Consider the following 18,883-nt stretch of genomic DNA (forward strand, 5'->3'; position numbering starts at 1 on the left):
AGTTTTAACATTTGCAACAGTTTTAACTTATTCACAACACTTAGCTTGTAGTTTGATTAAGTGGTACTGAGTGGCAGTATTTTTTCGCCTCTAGTAACACCTTCATATAAATATATACATATACATGTATACATATATATATATATATATATATATATATATACATATATATATAAACAATTCAAAAATCGAATGCAAATTAGCTTGTCTCCAGATTAAAATCAGCCTACTGGTTATGTACTTACATTATTTTTTTACTAGTTTTATTAACTCATCAAATCCACCCTACAGACCATTGGACGGGCCATCATTATACACTTATATTTTGTAGACATTATTTTCCAGGTCCTCTGAACTGTATTTAAACTTCCAATCATTCCCAGTGTTTCTTAAGATTGACAAACAGTGGCAACTATTTTAAGCTTCTTAAATTAAAATTGAAGAGTGAATGTATAAAGGCCCTGTTTAGCCAGTCAGTTTACTGAAACAAGGAGCAAATTTATATAAAACTAAATTAACCTGAATCAAAAGAACAGCTTGGTTTGGAATGCTCCTCACAGATTTAGTTGTTGTACTGCTTCTGACTCGAAAGTCTGTCTGTTTACTTTAAAAAGCAAAGATAAGCAGCAGACCAACAACAAAATATTTAAAAGCTGATTTTTAAGGACCACACTCCCATATCTCATCCCGGGAGAGGTCAGAGGTCACCTTAAGAACCCTTAGGCCAGCGGGAACTTAATGTTTAGTTAGCAGGGGCGATCATGGCTTTAACAAAGTCCCTGTGGCTGAAGGAGGCTGTCTCTACTCAGTATGCCACCCTGCTGCTGTTCGCTGCTACGCCGCCATGTTGCTCTGATCTCATTAATTGGTTTACAGTGTGCTTAGCTTGGACGCACGCCCCGAGGTTACTTTTGGCTGCTGACAAACACAGTGTCTGTGCAGTGATAGTGTTGGTATGTTAGACCGTAAACCTTCTTCCATAATTGATGAGGGCAGACCGTTCCAAAATCCAAAGCCTACTGAGCAGTTTCCTTCTTCTTATTTAGTCAGCTCTGTGAACATGTAAGAAGAAAACCTGTGCTGAATTGTAAGGCCGTTTTTAATCAAGTGACATAAATGCAGGAGATTATTTTCCTGACTCTTCCCTTCCTCAACAACAATGATGCTCATGAAAAGGCAAGGCATGAACTTGTGACTAAAGTTTATAAACATTAAATGAGCAAATTAAAGCTGCAATTATATTGAGACGCAATGCGTCAAAAAAGTGTGGGTGAAACCAAGAGAGACAAACTGCAAACTGTCTGCACAAACTCAGATTGTGGTTAAAGACACATTTTAGCCAGATTTGGGAAAGTTGGAGCCACTTAGACCCCCTTTACAGCTTTCATTAGACCAGTTAATTCAAGCCAAGCCATTTTGGTGGACCGTTTCAATGGGACAGTGCTTGACTATGTGAAAGTACAGTGCAGGTGTAAATGCACCCAAAATACATTCAGGACGGATTTAGGTGCGATCGGCCAAAAGAAGTGGTCAAGATTGTGAAGATATTGAACACAAGTGTAAATCGGATGCATGTCTGATCCACATATAATCACTACATGGGCCGAAATATGTACAAATGGAGGACGTGACAATCTGTTGAAATGTGGACACAGGAGACACAACTTAATACCAGCTGTAAATGTATAAATACCTGCTGTAAATGTTATCAGGTTAATTGATTGATTAGATATAATCTAATTCAATACTAAATGTATATACATCAGTAAGTAATCTCTCTGAATAGATTCAGCATGCATATGTAGAACCTGTTGGCAACGGGACAAGCGTTGTGGTTTCCAATTGTAGTCCAGGTAGTATTGACCAATCAAGTTGGTGCATTCTTTGGTTGAATGCAGGTAAACGGTCCATGTGGAGAGCAAAAGAGGCGGAACGCATTAGCCGAAATGCACTCTGGGATTCCCCAGCTATCGTCTGATGATTATTTAGCTTTTTATTGGTTTGAAATAATCTCAAAAACTGGCCCCTTATTATTATTTAATTTAACAGGATTTTCAGTCTGTTTTTCACTACTTAGCTAATATATTTACATGCTGTAACCTCACCTCTATCATATGCAAATGCATCAGTAAATCATTATGCTAGCTACATATCCAGGCTTCTGAAAGGAACAAAAAGTATCAACTGCAACTACATTACATTACAGTCATTTAGCAGACGCTTTTATCCAAAGCGACTTACAATCAGTAGTATATTACATATCATTCACCCATTCACACACTGATGACAGGCTACCATGCAAGGTGCCACCATCAGACTCTAACTAACATTCATCATCCAGTCCACACCGATGGCAAGCCTTCGGGAGCAACTTGGGGTTAAGTGTCTTGCCCAAGGACACATCGACTGTCAAAGTCGGGTATCGAACCATCGACCCTCTGATTGGAGAACTACCTTGCTCTCCACTACGCCACAGCCGCCCCACTACAAAGTAGCTTGTAATCTATGCAGCCGGCAGTGTTTTCACTGTTGGGCCAGTTAAATATTTACCAATGACTGAATGCAAACAACGCGTCGAGACATGGTATTTACTGACTCTACAAATTGACAGGGATTAACTGAAGGCACCATTTTATAGCTGTATTGGGACGAGGGTTGAGAAGACATTAAGTTAACTGATGATGCACTGGTATCTACGTTTGCATTTTAGACATATTATACAAAGCCTCTGTCCCAAACATTCAATTTACATGTGTGTGTTTGTGTGTCACAGATTGAGGTGATGCATGAGGAAAGCCAAGGAGGCTCCACCCACGTCATTGTGACCAATGAGACAGAGGAGAGTCTCTCCAACAGACGCAGGTAAGGAGAGTGCAGGCAGCTGTTTTCTGATGCAGTCCTTTGCTTCACTGTTATACAGTATATCCCGCAGCTGTTTGCGTGGTTTGAAATAAGGCCGCCCCCTCTTAGTTGATTAGTCGTTTTTTTGGTCTCAGTCGACCAAGATTTCTTTGATCTGGTACTTGTTTTTTATTCTTTTTTCCTGCTGAATGAATGATCTAAACCCAAGATTTAAGGTGGTGATTCTGTGTGATTCTGTGTGGAGCGTTAGTCGACATACCTTTGGTGGAGAACAGTCCTAGTTTGCAGTAGCTGTGCTGTTGTATTGTGATTAACATCACTTACCGCATGCACTGATATATGAAGAGCCATTTGAGACACAGGTGTTGTAACAGTTATCACCTAGGTGACAGTGCAAGTTGTGATGTAGGACTCCTGTGTGGAATGTTTCATTTGACCCAGAAAAAACTTTAGCAGAATCTTTGAAATTAGTGTTCATTTCAAAAGTGTATCTTCTGGACATGTTGCATCTCCTACCTTACTGTAAAGTCCATGTCAAGCTTCCACATCTGGCTTGTCATGTCAGCTGCTTTATATGTCAGGTGTTTTGCTATCAAAATTCTAAGAAGATCTGTGAAAAACTGTTTCTTCTTGGTTTTTGCTTCTTGTGAAAGACTTGAGTCTAGTCCAGTCACCCACAATGAATGCAGTGAATGACAGAACCAGGCTTTAATTACAGAAACAGAAACGATTGTCTAAGCAAATGTTCTGATTTCACATTTGATGACAGACAGCAAGGCCAACACACAAACACAACCAAACAAGGAGCGTGGCTCAAAGCCCAGAGACATACGTGGACTAGTGCGGCATGACTAGCTCACTGAGTCAGCAGAAGGACCATCTTTGGGTGCTGCTCCAGTTTGAAAAAAGTGAGTTAAGTGTAGAGGAAGTAGATAGGATAAGTGACATCACATGGTTCTGTGGCTCCTCAGAGAACAAAACAGCGACAGGACGTGACATCGACATAACACGTAGTTATAGATGAGTCAATCTTACTTCTTTATGGGATTCTCTGTGGTCAATGATGTATATTTGCATTAAAATATAATAACATTTAGAATTAGAGGATCCATCACACAAGACTACATGCATAGAAACCAAACTGTCCCTTGTCTGAGGAGTTCTGTTTAATATGTATGATATGAGATACATTACGAGATGCAATTTAAGCTCTGAGAGTGTCTGACATACCCTGGGAACAAAAAAATAAATAAACATTACTAAAAGTGTTTTCTAAAGCTAAATGTACATAAAGGCATAATAAAAAGGTTTCCTCTGCTAATGTTATTTCCTGGGTAAGAGTTACTGTATCATTAAATCCTTCTTGACATGAACATCCTTCCGGGGCATTTACTTTTGATTCAGACCCTTTTTAGGGACTAAACAATTCAATCGCGTATTGCACTGAGCCAAATGACAGTTGAGCTGCACTGCTGGAAATAGTTGGTGTTTGCGTGTTTGGTTTAATTTCCTCACATATAGACAACCTTCTGTGAGGTGAGCTCACTCCTGCAGTTTGAAATCAGTGTTCTCAGAAAACTCCTTCTGGGAAATCTTCCTGGCATGCATGCACATGTCAAACATTTCTTGCAAATCAGACTTTTTGGATTGGTCACATGGGTTGTTTGGGAAGACGCTGACAAATTACCTATTTGGTTGTGAAAGTATGAACTAGTCGACGGGTTCACTTGTGTAAAGCCATCTAGGTTTAGCAGACCAAACCAAATAAAAAAACGGTTCCAGTTAAGAAAGCTTTCCGTCTGTGAAACGGAATGAAAATGTTCTCCCCCTGCAGTAAAAAAGTCCCTATAAGGTCATGCTGCAAATTCCTGCACGCTTGTGGTGATTCAGCCTGTTTTTTTACATTTAAACCACAGCGCAACAGGATATAGCAGAAAGAGAGTAGAATAAGTGGAATGAGTGTCGTCAAGAAGAAGAAAAAGAGTAGGGGGAAGGAGTGGAGGAATAAAATCTCTAATGAGTCTAAACAGGATGAATTCTCCATTCAGATGATAAGGTATATTTGTATTATAATAGATTTTATTGTAGTAAATCTGAAATCTGGGTTAAGATAGAGGCCCCTATGTAAGTGAAGCATGGCAGAGATAGGGCAGTGTATATAGAGACACCAAACAAACTCATCTCAGCTCCAATTTCATATGTAAAAAGTTCACGACAGAATTTAAGTTTATAGGAGAGCAATGAATTTGACGGTGCATTGCATCATCTAGATTTGCTAAGGTGCTGATATGCAATATAGAAAGAGGCTGTATTATATATTTTTCAGCAGGCACGAAAAGTGATCGATTGCAGTTAAGCAGCATATTTTCCTCAGAATCTGGTGAAGCCCAAAAACAGAGCTAGCATTGGGTTAAGAAATACAACTGCAAATTAATAATCATTCAGCTTCATAACTGCTGGAAGTGTCCAAACGAACTGTTTGCTAATGATATGATATGTCCATTTGTTTGCAACTTAATTCCGAGGCACACAAGTTAGTTTTTGCAGGGTTAATTCAGGCCTCTACTGGTGCAGCCCCATTCATCATAGTTTACATGATTGTGCTGCATCGCAAATGAAGTTCAAAATGAACACCGTGAATTATTCTTCAATCCAAAGCAGTGGCTTGTCAACCTTGAAATTAAACAATGTCTACTTGAGACCCGTTGTCACAGATTCTGTAGGTTATTTTGTAAAGAATACATATCTTTTACGCCCATGCTTTTGTATTTCTTCCTATACAATTTATCCTTCCCAACCCCCTTAAAATATAAGAGTGCAAATGTCACAAGCCCACAAGTAAATTAGGGCAATCCACACACTCAGTCTTGCCGGATGTAGCGGTATTGCTACTAGCTGGATGGTGACTCAAAAGGAAATAACCGAGGCACTCTGTCAGCCTGAATCCTCAAAGAGTTCCTCTTTGATGTGCTACATGTGTTATTCAGCCACATTTGCTTCTAGGTGATTTGCAAAATGGGCGCTTCATTTCAAAGTTATGATCCATGCCAGTACCAATGCAAATCAGCCCCTATCAATCCCCCTTTGATGCTCCAGCCAGGTATAGCGGGAATTATTTCACATTTGACAATTCTGCTCTTCAGTATTTGGGTCCAGTGCCAATGTCAAATACTGATGTTCTTAGCAATATGTTAGTTTTGTTTTTCAAGGCAACAGGGCTGCAATCAACGATTGCTTTCGTTATTGATTAATCTGACGATTATTTTCTCCATTCATCTTTTTGTCTGAGAAATGTCAAAGTAATTAAAAAAAACATTGTAGTTTGTCCAATGTAACATATTTGCCTGTCTTGTTTTGTCCAAAACAATAAAAAGTTATTCACTTAAAATGTTAACATATGAAAAGCCTCAAATTAGCGCATCACAAACTGCATTATTTCTTTCCCATCTTTGTTTGAAAAGTGACTGAAATTAATGGTTGGTTACAATACAAGATGTTACAATTCCCTTTCAGTCGGTTAATTGATTAATCTGCTAATTGCTTCAGCTCTAATTGACATACATAAAATAAAATGGTTATTGTACTTGAACCTTCTGGATTATGTCTCTTCAAACCTTGAGAAGTGCATTCAGATATAACATTGGGACAGGTATGCAGAACAATCTTTGTCAACTGCCTCAGAGACACCAGAATTCATCATATTAAACAGCTAGTTTAGATGATATATTAGACTCTCAGGACAGGGCTAATGCCTTTCAATAGTTGCCAAGTGAATAACAGAGACAAAAAGCCCTCATGTAAACAGAACTGGGACAGGTTCTACCAATCTTTTCTCTCTAGATTAAACAAAGTGAAAATCCATCTGATGACTAAAGAACAACGGAGTTCATTTGTTTGCTTAACAGAACAGCTTTCATCTTTATTTACAAGAGGGCAAATACCTAGTATAACCAGCAAACAGTGAAAAAAGGAAAAACATGGCAGACTGTTTGTGTCCAGTGCCATCATTTGTTATCGGGGTACACTTAGCATCCAGCAGTACTTGCGTTACCTCAAGTGGGAAAGGGCCCCCCCCTCAAGTGGGAAACCCTTTCCCCCTTTACCCAATCATGTGAATGCAGCCATACAGGAGTAGGTGTTCTGGTAATATGGCAGACACAGCAGCGCCACTCTCACTGCCGCACAGTACATATTACTCATAATTCCCCTGGAGTTGCCGTACACTGTAGGGTCTGTTGCTTCCTGCCATAGTGAGCGCACGTCTGAGGCGTGACCGTGTGAAGTGATCATGTGATTATAGATGCAGGGATGGTACGGAGTCTTGCCCTCCCCTGAAAAGTACACGTGCTCCTGGGGAGAGACCCCCATAGCCTTGGCACAAATCCCCATGAAGACGTCGTCGATGTACATGGAGGAGTTCAGCAACCGAGTTGCATGGTAGATCTTGGCGGCCACATCCCCTGAAACCACATACCCTGCTCCAGCAGTATAGTCTGGGTAGGAGGACCAGGGGTACAGATCATAAGAAACGTGGTATTTGCTGGCTTTACGGCGAACTGGAGGGGCCCCTCTGTGTACATGTCCTACCCAAAGGTCTTTGGCCTCTGATTGTCTACTCAGGAGCTGCTGCAGGTACTTCACCAAATTTGGCATGTGTACGAAGATGTCATCATCCGCAGACATGAGGAAGCGTGCCTGGCGGCAGTACTCGTGGCCCCACTGGAACTGCAGGATCAGTTTGGAAGTCAGGTTGTGGAAGGTGTCCAAAAAGTCCTGCTGGATCAGGTCGCCGTAGACCTTGTCCTCTTGCAGGAGCGCGCTCTGCACCCTGGATCTCCGCCCGACATCCGGGTGCACGCCCAGGGCGAACACCAGCCTCACGCTCGCCCCCAGTTCTGACCAAGCAAAGCTCTCGTTCCCCCATGTGTCCCTGATGGCCTGGCGGCGCTCCGAGTTCTCCGGCGAGGATTTCACAAACAGAAGCAGGAGGACATCATCCCGGCTTTTCCAATCTCTGCTACCACCTCCACATTTGCCCGGGTGGTTGATGAGGTATGGATAGCTCACTAACCCAACGTCCACATCATAACCATCCTTCCTGTTGTGTTGCTTGGAGCTGAGGGCAAAGGAGGAATTGAGAAAGTCGTAGCTGTTGACCAGGTAGCGGTAAGTGTAGGATCTCATGTGGCTGACAACGTGGTGGTCCAGGTCCTCCCAGCAGACCATCACCATACAAAGCACCAGACCTGTGGTCAGCAGCTGAATGCACTGGCACTTGCGGATACGACGGAAGTTCATGAACATGGCGACTGCTGCTTATTTCTGCTGATCTCCAAACACTGACAGCACGTATCTTCTATCTTACCTTTTTCTGAGTATGTATGTTATTTCATCTCTGCCTCCTGTCACTCTCAAGCTTCACTTCTCACCTTCTCCTTTCATCTATCTAACCTTCTATTTGATATTGTCTCGCCTCATTCGTGTCCTCTTTCCTTCCTCTTGTCCTATTGACTAGATTCTATTCCTATTGATGTTCCAAAGTCCAGTAGGCCTTTGTCAGGTTCCTCAGCAGCTGTACTTGCTCTGTTGCTGAACTTCCTCCACTGTGAGAAGCAGAAGCTCCGCTCCCTCATAGTGATCAGGCCACAGGTAGCTCCAGGTAAAGCTGAGTATCCCCCATTCAGCTCAAACAAGTCGAGATGCTCCTACGTACTTCTCTCCTGAGAAATCCACTTCCTTTTCCCTCGTCCTCCGCTTGGTTACTGTATTGTCAGCGCGTCACTGGAACAAATGGCACCTGAAGGAGAGAGACAAGTAAGATCAGACTCTATAAAGACCAGATTTTGCATGCTAGGGCTACACTTTAAAGCTAGAATACTACAGTCATGAAATGATAAGTTGATCCAATCATCAAATTTATCTCCAACTATTTGTTAAACAATTCATTGCTTATGTTGTCCGTCCCACAAATTTCCAGACTCTGGTTCCAGCCTATCCTTTGATGATTTGCTGCTGTCCTCTGGTTTTGTCTCATTGCTCAGGGTATATTTACTCACATTTTATAGACTAAACAATCCTTTCAGTTCATTGTTGATAGAAAAAAAAAAAAGATTTATCAAATGACAATTATATGTTAGCTTCACGGATATTTAGAATTGATGTACCATCTTTCTGGTTAAAAATGCACACACACAACAAGAGACCATCTTGAGATGGATCCACTCCCAACACTTCAAAAAAGCTTGGTCTGACACGGACGCTCTTTTTTTTTTTTTTTTTTTTTTTTTTTGGACAGAGATTTCCTGCCTTGCAGTGACGTTGCTTAGTCTAGAAAAGCTCCTGAATTAGTACAGCACAGTTGTTCCAAGGCTAATATGATGATGTTCCTTCCATAACTGTAGATGGTCACATTTTCACCTTAACCTGATGAAGGCCATTCTGGTTTATATCAGTCATTCTTAAACATGGTATAAAAGACACATGATTTTAGTACTTAAATTTGACACATATCACTAATTCTACTCGACTGTAGACTGTTCTTTTAATAATTTAATTCAATTTAATTTGTACAGCCCTATATCACAATTTCTTCCCAGAAGGCTTTACAATCTGTAGAGCATACGACATCCTCTGATCCTCTCAGGTCATGTGTACAGAATGAACAAAAATATAATTACAACATAGTCAATCTATATGATAGGAATTATATGAGGGTAGTAATAGAAGTACTAGCACAGATTATAGCAGAAACATTCATATAAAAAATATTACTAGTAATAATAACAGCAGCAGTGGATGATACTAAAAGCAGTACTAGTAGCAGTAGTAGCAATAGAAATATGACTAACAATAATAATAATAAATAATAATACAGCTCGAGTAACAATAATTTAGTAATTAGGTATTTTAGAGAAAATGTTATGAGTTAATACTTTGTATTTTTCATTCCTCTTGGCACCACTCGAATATTCATAATTGGTTTATAGGAATTAAATACGGACTTGTAGTATTTTATTTTTTTTAGCCTATGTATATCTTTATTCTAACTTAATCCCAAATCCTAGGGGGATTTTTGGATTTATTTATTAATATCCTGTGGTTTTTATGATATTCCAACTCTACACCATTACCAAAGAGTTGTGGCACACAAGTGTGAGTGTAAAGCAATATTTTTATTATTAATGGTTTCATATTTTGTATCATTATAGTTTGCTGTATACGTATAGGGGGATTTATGAGATGGCACTTCATTTAATCTGGCTCCGTTCTACTCTGTCACCTCTCAGGTGCACACACAGACTCCTTTCGGAGAAAACGTAAACAGTTTATGCAGAAGAACATATCCGATGTTGTGATCCTTTTCCTGGAAACAACACAGTCACAGCAGCCAAGCCATTAACTCTTACCAGAAATGATTAGACCTGCTTACAGCTGATGAGACACAGTCAACTTCTTAATACATTTTCATTACCATTCTGTCTCAATCATCTGATAACATGAATGTGAATTAATCTCTGAACAGCAGCAGAGTAAAACGAAGAGCACAAGCACTAAGAAGGGTGATCAAGGTCCAGGACATAGATGGCCCCACCCATATTCTAAAGTCACAGGAAACAGAAAGGGCCTCGCTCAGTCTTAACACACCCACCACTCACTCACACACACACACTCACACACACACACACACACACACACACACACACAAACACACACACACACACAAACAGCTCTGTGTCAGCTGGTTTAGGGTTTAGGTTAAAGTACAACTAAAATAACCTTAAACTACAATGCTAAGGGGTCAAACTACAGTAAATTGCTTTATCAGCTGTCACTTTTGCACATGACCGTTCACAAAGTGCTAGCACAGGGCGTCCTGTTTGCTCTCTTGGCCGAGGCATGTGTTGTGAGTCTTTGTGAGTCAGTGTCCTCCCCGTTTCCTTTGTAATCTGTGAGTTTAACCTGCCTTCTTCCTACCATTGTTGGACGGAGTATTAGTAACAGAGCATATAGGAACAAAGGGAAGAGCCAACTCCACTGGACTCTTTCTCAGTCCCATCCAGTGCTGAGGTCAGTTCAAAATATTAACAAGATTTACCTAATAAGATGTGTCCTTTTAAAAAGGGTTTCAACAAATTTACCAAAATATAACTTTATTTATTGGTAGAACTGCCTAATGTTGGTTCTGTGATCACATGAGAACAAAAATAAGGATTTGAAAAACACTTTTTCCCTCCAAACGCATTAAATACCAACATTTGGTTAGTGGCCCTACACTCCAAACATTTTAGGTTTGCATTAAAGAACCATGGGGTGACCTAGCAACTGCGTAAGTTTGTTTCCATATAGAAGATTCAATTTGTATTTATGCTTGATACAAACTTATATCTTTGTATTACTTATGTATTATCCTTAAAATTTGTAGCCCTAACTGGGACCAAAGTAAGGAAGGGGGTTGATAGAAAAAGACCAGCCTCTAACGCAAAAATCACCTTTGTATATTGTAAACACCCACAAACAGCCTGTCCACCACGTTGGCTAATTGCCTTAAACTCTGCCGAGGACGCTGTGAATGTAAGTGCAGACCCAGCACAAAGCACTATAAAAGAGGGGCTTTAGTCCAACAGAGCCCCTGAGCAGGGAACCTGCTGACGCCAGTACAATGCTTCCACACAATAGGCCGAAACACATATTTCCACAGCAGCATATTTTGAACGAACACTGGGTCAACCAACAATAGTGCACTCTCACAACATATGGCCCAGCCTTGACATTCAGACTTCTTGTGGCGAAAACGTACAATGAGATGATCCTCGGTCGGAAACTGTTTGGAAAACAGCTGCTGTTAAGACTGAGGTTAGGAAGCGAGGCCCTTTCTGTTTCCTGTGACTTTAGAATATGGGTGGGGACATCTATGTCCTGGGCCTTGATCACCCTTCTTAGTGCTTGTGCTCTTCGTTTTACTGCTGCTGTTCAGAGGTTCAACATCTGGAGTTAATTCGCATTCATGTTATCAGATGATTGAGACAGAATGGTAATGAAAATGTATTAAGAAGTTGACTAGTAATAAGGCATTCACCTCATAAAGCATGGCACATTTCTTAGTTATAAAAGTATAGATATTGGTAATTCTGGCCCTAGTATAACTTTGTATTGTAATCAAAACTTCATTTTGCAGTATGGCCCACTGCTAGTTTAGATGAAATGAAACACATGTAAACGTTGTGAAACTGGATTATAAGGCGCACTGTCAATGAATGGTCTATTTTCGATCTTTTTTCATATATAAGGCGCACCGGACTATAAGGCGCATTAAGCGAAACAAAACAGTCAGTCAGTCAAACTTCCTCCACTTCCGTACCATTGATTCATTAATGTTGAATTCTCTCGCAGCTGCTCTATTCCCATGTTCTACTCTGTGACTGATAGACTTGAGTTTGAAGTCCGAGTCGTAAGCGTGTCTCTTGACAGGTGCCATTTTGGGGTCCTTATACACACACACTGTAATATGATGGTGAAGCACAGTATGTATTACTCCGCGACGCTCCTGACTACGGTAGCCGTAATGCTGCAAGCGGTGCGGCTTTGTAGTTTACTAAGTCTACTAAAACATTTTGACAGAGCGCCGTGTACCACACAAAATTGCTTCGAGGTCAGTAAGCACAACCAGAATTAATCCATATATAAGGCGCTCCGGATAATAAGGCGCACTGTCGTTTTTTGAGAAAATTAAAGGCTTTTAAGTGCGCCTTATAGTGCGGAAAATACGGTATGTTTGTTACGTTATGCAGGTGCGTAGTTACATACTGACATAGTTATGAACTTTCTAATGCATTAACATACATAACTTCAAATATGTCTGTGTTGTCTCTGTCTACGACGTTACCTGACTTCCTCTTCTGCTCGTGTAATAAATACTACGGCCACTAGAGGCCGCCGCCGATAATTAGCTGTTGGCTGTACATATTTGTGCAACTGTTAAACATCCATGCAGGCTCTAGCACAGATCGGCCCTGGAGCCTCCATTTCATCCCAGGAATTTCTTAGAAGCTTTTCCTTGGTTAGCTGCACAATTGATGAACAATAATATGATAAGACTAGAGTTTTTTTCTTCTTGCGGTCTCTTGTTGTTGATCAAGTGTTTTCTGAGTGGTTTGTTTCTTCCTTTTACTTTCCAAGGCCAGAAGAAAACAATATGAGCTCATGTGGTACCAAGTTATTCAAGGGGGGCAGCTTCTAATTGGAGACTCTTTCTCGAGAACTGCATTGTGATTCTTTAGAGTGAAAACATAAGCTAAGTTAATTGCACACACTAATGGACATCAAAGCTCAGGTGTTGATATTCGACACCGAGCAGATCCTAAGGCTTGAAAAACCCAGATTACCCAACCAACATGTGCTTTGCCTGTACTACAGCAGACAATGCCGACGAGTTCACCGTAAAGCATTTCACTTACAGGAACTGGAATAATCTAAAGAGGTATTGTTCCTAAATCTGTTCTTACAAACCCTGCTTCACTTGTAAGTGAGCAGCTTTGAATGTAAGCGACGGAGCCAACTTTCCCTCCGTATGTTGGAGCCGAGAGAACAGATTACATGTACTTCCTATCCAGCCATCATGCTGTGTGACATACTAACATAGTTTTGGTTCTCTACTTAATAGGTGGTATTGGTCATTGGGGTGAAATATTGCAGGAATGCAGGATATTTCTGTTATTCAAGCTGCGGTCGCACGTGTTGATTCAATATTTAAATATACAGTCTGGTCCAGTCTGGAAACAATGGGTTAAACATGTCCACAGCCCAATCTTATCTCTCATAAAAGGTTAGGTTAGAATTATTCCGGTTTACTGCAATTTAGGATTTATTTTTGCAGTATGGCCATCGTTTATTAGGTTATATCATTGTGCTTGCCAAAGCAATTGCTTGGATGTGGTTGCCATCACTACAACCTCTAATAGGTCCAGAAACACAAGCAGTCATGCCATCAGACAGTTTGCAAAGAAGACAATTATCTAAAGCACTTTATACTGAGCACAACTGAAATGTTGCTAATGATCCCTCATTGAACAGGAAACCAAAGTCTGAGACCTCTTTAGTTTACGACCTGTTTGATCGTCTGACTGCTTATTGGCACACTTTGTGGTAGCAATGAAACCAAATCCCCTGATTTTAACAGTCACTTTAGAACTGATGGCCAAAAGATAACTTCACTCAACTAACTTGCGACTTGTCCAGTTAGGATTAATGAAGAAAGTCTTGTGCTGTCAGATGCCCTTAAAAAAGTTCACAGCAGGCTGTTGACAGGCAGTAAACGTATCAAAGGTTTTACGAAAGCCTAGAATGTGAAATATCTGGTGATACAATATACTGTACCTGAGCAGAAGATACAGCCCTATGCATCAAACTATGACGCTCCACGTGGCTATACTTATGGCGGGAGTAAAGGAGTAGGTCTGATTGCTTATTATAAGTTCTGTATAGGGACATGGTCTGGCTGCATGGTTGAGTCACTCAACCATGCAGCCTTTCACCCAGCATTTGTGTTCCAAAAAACATGGGACAAAAGTCAAGGTTGACTTATTTAAGCCCCACGACCTTACATAACATTACTACATTGATTATGTATCGTAGCTTACTAAACTACGTTACGTAGGTATTGTAATGTGACGTAACTGCTTAGCATATGTAGTGAGCCTACTTAACAATTTAACAAAACAACTTAATATATCTGAATAATGTCCTCCTTTTGGTCCAATAAAACAAGGAAAATCTAGAAAACTCATATGATAAATTGATTTTATTAAAATTTAAATTTGTGTGCTTGGTGAGCCAACAGGAAGTCAGCCTTCAAACAGGAATGCTCTCCACTGACTTTTGTATGTATGTTCTATTGGCCCGAAAACAGCAAAAAGTTATTTCTCATTTTTTGTGTGTTCTCCTACTAATGTCCAGCAACACATGCTAAAGCACTTGCAGGGTTGAGGCTATTAAATAACTAAGTTAGGTTTCGGAAAACATCATGGTTTGCATAAAGAAAGTATGTTTCTAATCAAAACTAAGGTCAAATACAACGCCCTAAACAGCGATCTCTTGAGTGAAAGTCCTGTGTTTGTTGGACTCATCCAGGCATTAATACTTTTTATACTACGTCATCTGACTTCCAGGCAGCTCTGCACATCCTGTCTCTTGATTATGTGGGCTATGTTGGACAAACAGTGCTGAGTATAAACAGTGCATGAGAACAGCATGACAATATGTATATATGTGGTCAGTTATGTAGACAGCAGCTTTCATACAACTTTAGAGCAGTTCTAAGTGGGAACTAGTTCTAGATACCAACCTGAAAGTGAGACTGCTTCCATCACAGATCTGTTGCAGAACTTACATTTAAGCAGGAAGAACTTTTGCTTTAGATTTACACACAGTTGGAGGGAGAGTGAAAGACACTTCTCACACAGTCATCTTATATACTACTACGAAACTGCATGTGTTTCCAGATTCTTACATGATTCATTATTTTCCTTGTAACCTTATGAAGTTTATTTATTCAATTGATTATTGGCTCTGATCCACAGTTACACAGACAGAACTGTGTGGAAACCTGGCTATGTGGCAGTTTATTAGCCAGACCTCAAGTTCCATATAATGTAGTCCAACTGGATATTTTGAACTTTTTCAAAATGCAATTATATGAAAGGTTTTCAAAACAACATTAAGAAATACTGAAAACTATTTCCATCCTGAAACCAAAAATAATTATCGTAAGAACATAAAAACAACGAATGGGATTATATAGTTTTTTTTTTGGAACGCAAATCCAGGCTTGTCTATTGCAGAGGAGGAACCATTTTTTTTAGTTTAATGACTGTGGGTCCTTAAACATATCTTAGTTCCACATCCTGTTTTCTCTCTGTTCCCCTGCTAACCCAGCCCGCTCAGTCTGAGCCTGATTTATCCCCTCAGTCTCACTGGAGCACTCCTATAGACTCTGGATCTGGCTCGGCAGCCTACCAACAGAGACCCGGTGAAAAAGTGCTTTGAGTTCTGGGACTATTTACTTGTCTGACTTAGTCGTCCTGACACATCCAGCTTGTTTTTTTCCACCACTTACCTCTCTAACTCTGTCAGTCTGCTACTGCAAGCGGACACCTTTAGCCTGGAACACTGGAAGTTATTATAGACTTCATGTAGAGCAACCCCCTTCAGCACACAAACACACACACACCAACATACCGGGCTCCTGACTTACCAGCTGTTTTTGAGTCAGCTCCTTGTGTGAGGAAAAGTAGATACACCCTACTCCTCTGGTGTCTGTCTGTGCCACTCACTGTCTCTGCCTCACTCTTTCCAGCTGCTCCTCTCACTCCTTCACCAGATCAGCTTTCTGATATTTCTCTTCTCCTCCTCTTTTCCTCTCCCTTCTTCCCCTTCAGACACGGTAAAGTCAGCAACTCAGTTGAGGAGAGCCTCAGACGTCTGCTTTGACTGTGAATGTCCCAGTGTGAGTGCTGCTGTGTGAGAGAGACGCTGTGTGTGACTGGGAGTGGAGGTGCGTCTTGTGAAGGGGGAGGAACCACTGGGCAGCGGAGGGAGATCTCTTTGCCGCCACTTCACGTTATCCCACCTCCCTCTGTTTGTGCTCACTTTCAACAGTTTGTCTTGTCAAGTACATTGGGGGAATTTAAGTTTGGAATGAATGAATGTTAGTTGCCGATACAGTAAAAACGCACACACACAGGAGTCGCAAAGAAACATCACACACTCGCTGGATGTGTTACCCTTAGTAAGTCCCTAACTAACTAAGTGACTAAGTAACTAGCTTTCCAACTAACTCACTAAGTAGCCAACTTAGTGACTAACTAAGGCCACGTCCACACTAAACCGTTTTCAAATGAATCCGCATATCTTTTTCTGCGTTTGCACTGAGCGTCCACACTACACAGCGTTTTAGGGCACCGAAAACGAATAAGTTTGAAAACGCTCCAGAGGACGGAGAAGTTTGAAAACGCCGCGTTTTCCTGATAGTGTGGATGACTGAAAACGAAGAAGTCCGAAAACGATGACGTAGGCACCGGCGTTCGCTATTTGATTGGTTCTTAGCAGTTATGACGTCATTCCCTGATTCGTCACCCCCTTACCACGTGACCTTTTTCCGTAAGAGAACAACAACAACAGCCTTGATACCGATCGACTACCAGGTTAATTCAACATAGATAATGTGGTATTTGTTACAAATGTTTGTACATAGACGTTCACACATGTAGGGACTTAGGACCCAGGGGAACACAGGTGATGCATGGCAACCCGGAGGGGGTTGGCGGTTCTTTGGCTTCAGCTGGAATCAGCTGTTATTGGAGCGATTAGAGGGGCGTGTCCCGTGACGTCATCATCCCTACAGAACGGACTTCTGAAGGACTTGTGTTGACCAAATGTATGGACCCATAATCTAGTAAACTTCGTTTAATGACTGTTCATTTAGTAACTAGCTGTCTAACTAACCAACTAACAAACTAATTAACCAAGTGACTAGCTGTCTAACAAACAAAGGAACTAACTAAGTAGGTAAGTAACTTACTAACTAACCAACTAACTAACTAACCAAAGACTCATCCTGCTAAATGTAGAAAGAAAGCCTGTGGTACTGGGGAGAAAGTGTATTTAATGTCCAAAATCAATTTTAGAAAAATGGAAAACTACGCAAAATAGCAATAGACCCGCTACAAATCATATTTCCTTTCCCAAAAAGGTTAATATTTAAAATGCCAGCTCAGGTATAATACTATCTTATAAGATAACATGAGGCTGTCTGTTGTGCTGGTCTGAAGTCAGACTGCAAGGACACTTACTACAGTATATTAGTCCTAATTGCTTATTTCCTGAACTAGGACTGGGCACTCCCACATACTGTAGTGTTCCCTCTGCTAACACTGGACAGACACACACACCATCCCCCACTATCACAGACTACAACCCAAATGAAACTCTATTTACTCCATTATTTTAACATATTTACTCCATTATTTTAACCTTTTTACTCCATTATTTTAACGTTATAAGCCTCAAGGAGAGAAAAGATTCTCTCCTAAGGCATCTTTGGGATTGTTGAGTCTCTGGACTCGGCCCATCAAACACATTCTCACTCCAAACTCATCAAATAAAGAGCACCCCATGGCATCTGAGACCATGCACCCAGAACCCTTTAAGGTCTGTATGAGAAGCACCAGGCTTTGAACTAACTATAATGTAAACCCATTATCAGACACTCATAGCAACTGATGTAGAACATAGAGTGAGAAAGTCCACTCAACAAGCACTGGACTTTCACCCGGGAGTGTAATTATTACCAGTTACGTAACAGACTTATTTTTGGTTTAAATTTTAAACCAAACCAAATTCTTTTTCCAAGCCTAACAGTAGTTTTGTTGCGCAAGTAAACCTAAAATTAAGTAAACCCACGTTGGAATTGTATTTTGGACGCATCTCTGACACGTCTAACTATGTGGCAAGAGGGGAACCTAGAGCATCATAGTGTGAAGCATAGTGACACTGACTAAGCACAGTTGGGATTGAGCAAGTCTCACAGTCATGATAATGAAAAGGAAGGGTTGGAATAGTCATTTTTGTAGATTTGGAGGTATAAAGTAGTCCACATATTATCATTTGGGAGCTTCAGCTGGGTATCGTTTGAAATTTCACGAGACTAATATAATACCGTACTGATCAGTTGCAGTACTGATTATAAGTACTTTTGCCAAAATACTACAATACTAATAGTCTATTTAAAGCAGTCACTTTTCCTTAACAGCCTCCACTAGTGGCAATTAAAGGATACTAGTACAAGCTAGAATGTTGTGCAACAGTTTCACAAGTAGAACAGACTCATTAGGTCAGCAAACTAACACTAGCCCCCATCCATATGCTGTCAGTCCTATCAAACCAAGTGCACATTGAGTAATGTTCAGCATATGTGTAAATGGGGAATGCATGTCATCAGCTGTATCAGCTGATGCACACATCATGT

The 18,883-nt window shown here is 40.6% G+C and overlaps 2 protein-coding genes across 2 annotated transcripts in view; one reads left to right on the forward strand and one right to left on the reverse strand.

Annotated features, from left to right (window-relative positions):
• mcf2l2 (MCF.2 cell line derived transforming sequence-like 2) overlaps nucleotides 1-18,883 on the forward strand; it is a 121,906-nt gene that overhangs the window by 52,330 nt on the left and 50,693 nt on the right. Inside the window, exon 15 of the mRNA XM_054625502.1 lies at nucleotides 2,774-2,862. Within this exon, the coding sequence (XP_054481477.1) occupies nucleotides 2,774-2,862 (89 nt within the window). The remainder of the gene's footprint in view (nucleotides 1-2,773; nucleotides 2,863-18,883) is intronic.
• Nucleotides 6,293-16,905, reverse strand: LOC129113295 (lactosylceramide 1,3-N-acetyl-beta-D-glucosaminyltransferase A-like). Its single transcript, XM_054625515.1, has 2 exons — nucleotides 16,112-16,905; nucleotides 6,293-8,659 (listed from the first exon to the last, which is right to left on the reverse strand). The coding sequence occupies exon 2, from the start codon at nucleotides 8,164-8,166 to the stop codon at nucleotides 6,970-6,972; it is 1,197 nt and encodes a 398-aa protein (XP_054481490.1). The 5' UTR covers nucleotides 8,167-8,659; nucleotides 16,112-16,905; the 3' UTR covers nucleotides 6,293-6,969.

The sequence above is a fragment of the Anoplopoma fimbria genome, chromosome 3 (genome assembly GCF_027596085.1).
Source record: "Anoplopoma fimbria isolate UVic2021 breed Golden Eagle Sablefish chromosome 3, Afim_UVic_2022, whole genome shotgun sequence".
Lineage (NCBI taxonomy): Eukaryota > Metazoa > Chordata > Actinopteri > Perciformes > Anoplopomatidae > Anoplopoma > Anoplopoma fimbria.

Bases quoted from the DNA above. Each gene is read 5' to 3' on its own strand.
- LOC129113295 (XM_054625515.1), bottom strand. From the start codon at position 8,166: ATGTTCATGAACTTCCGTCGTATCCGCAAGTGCCAGTGCATTCAGCTG.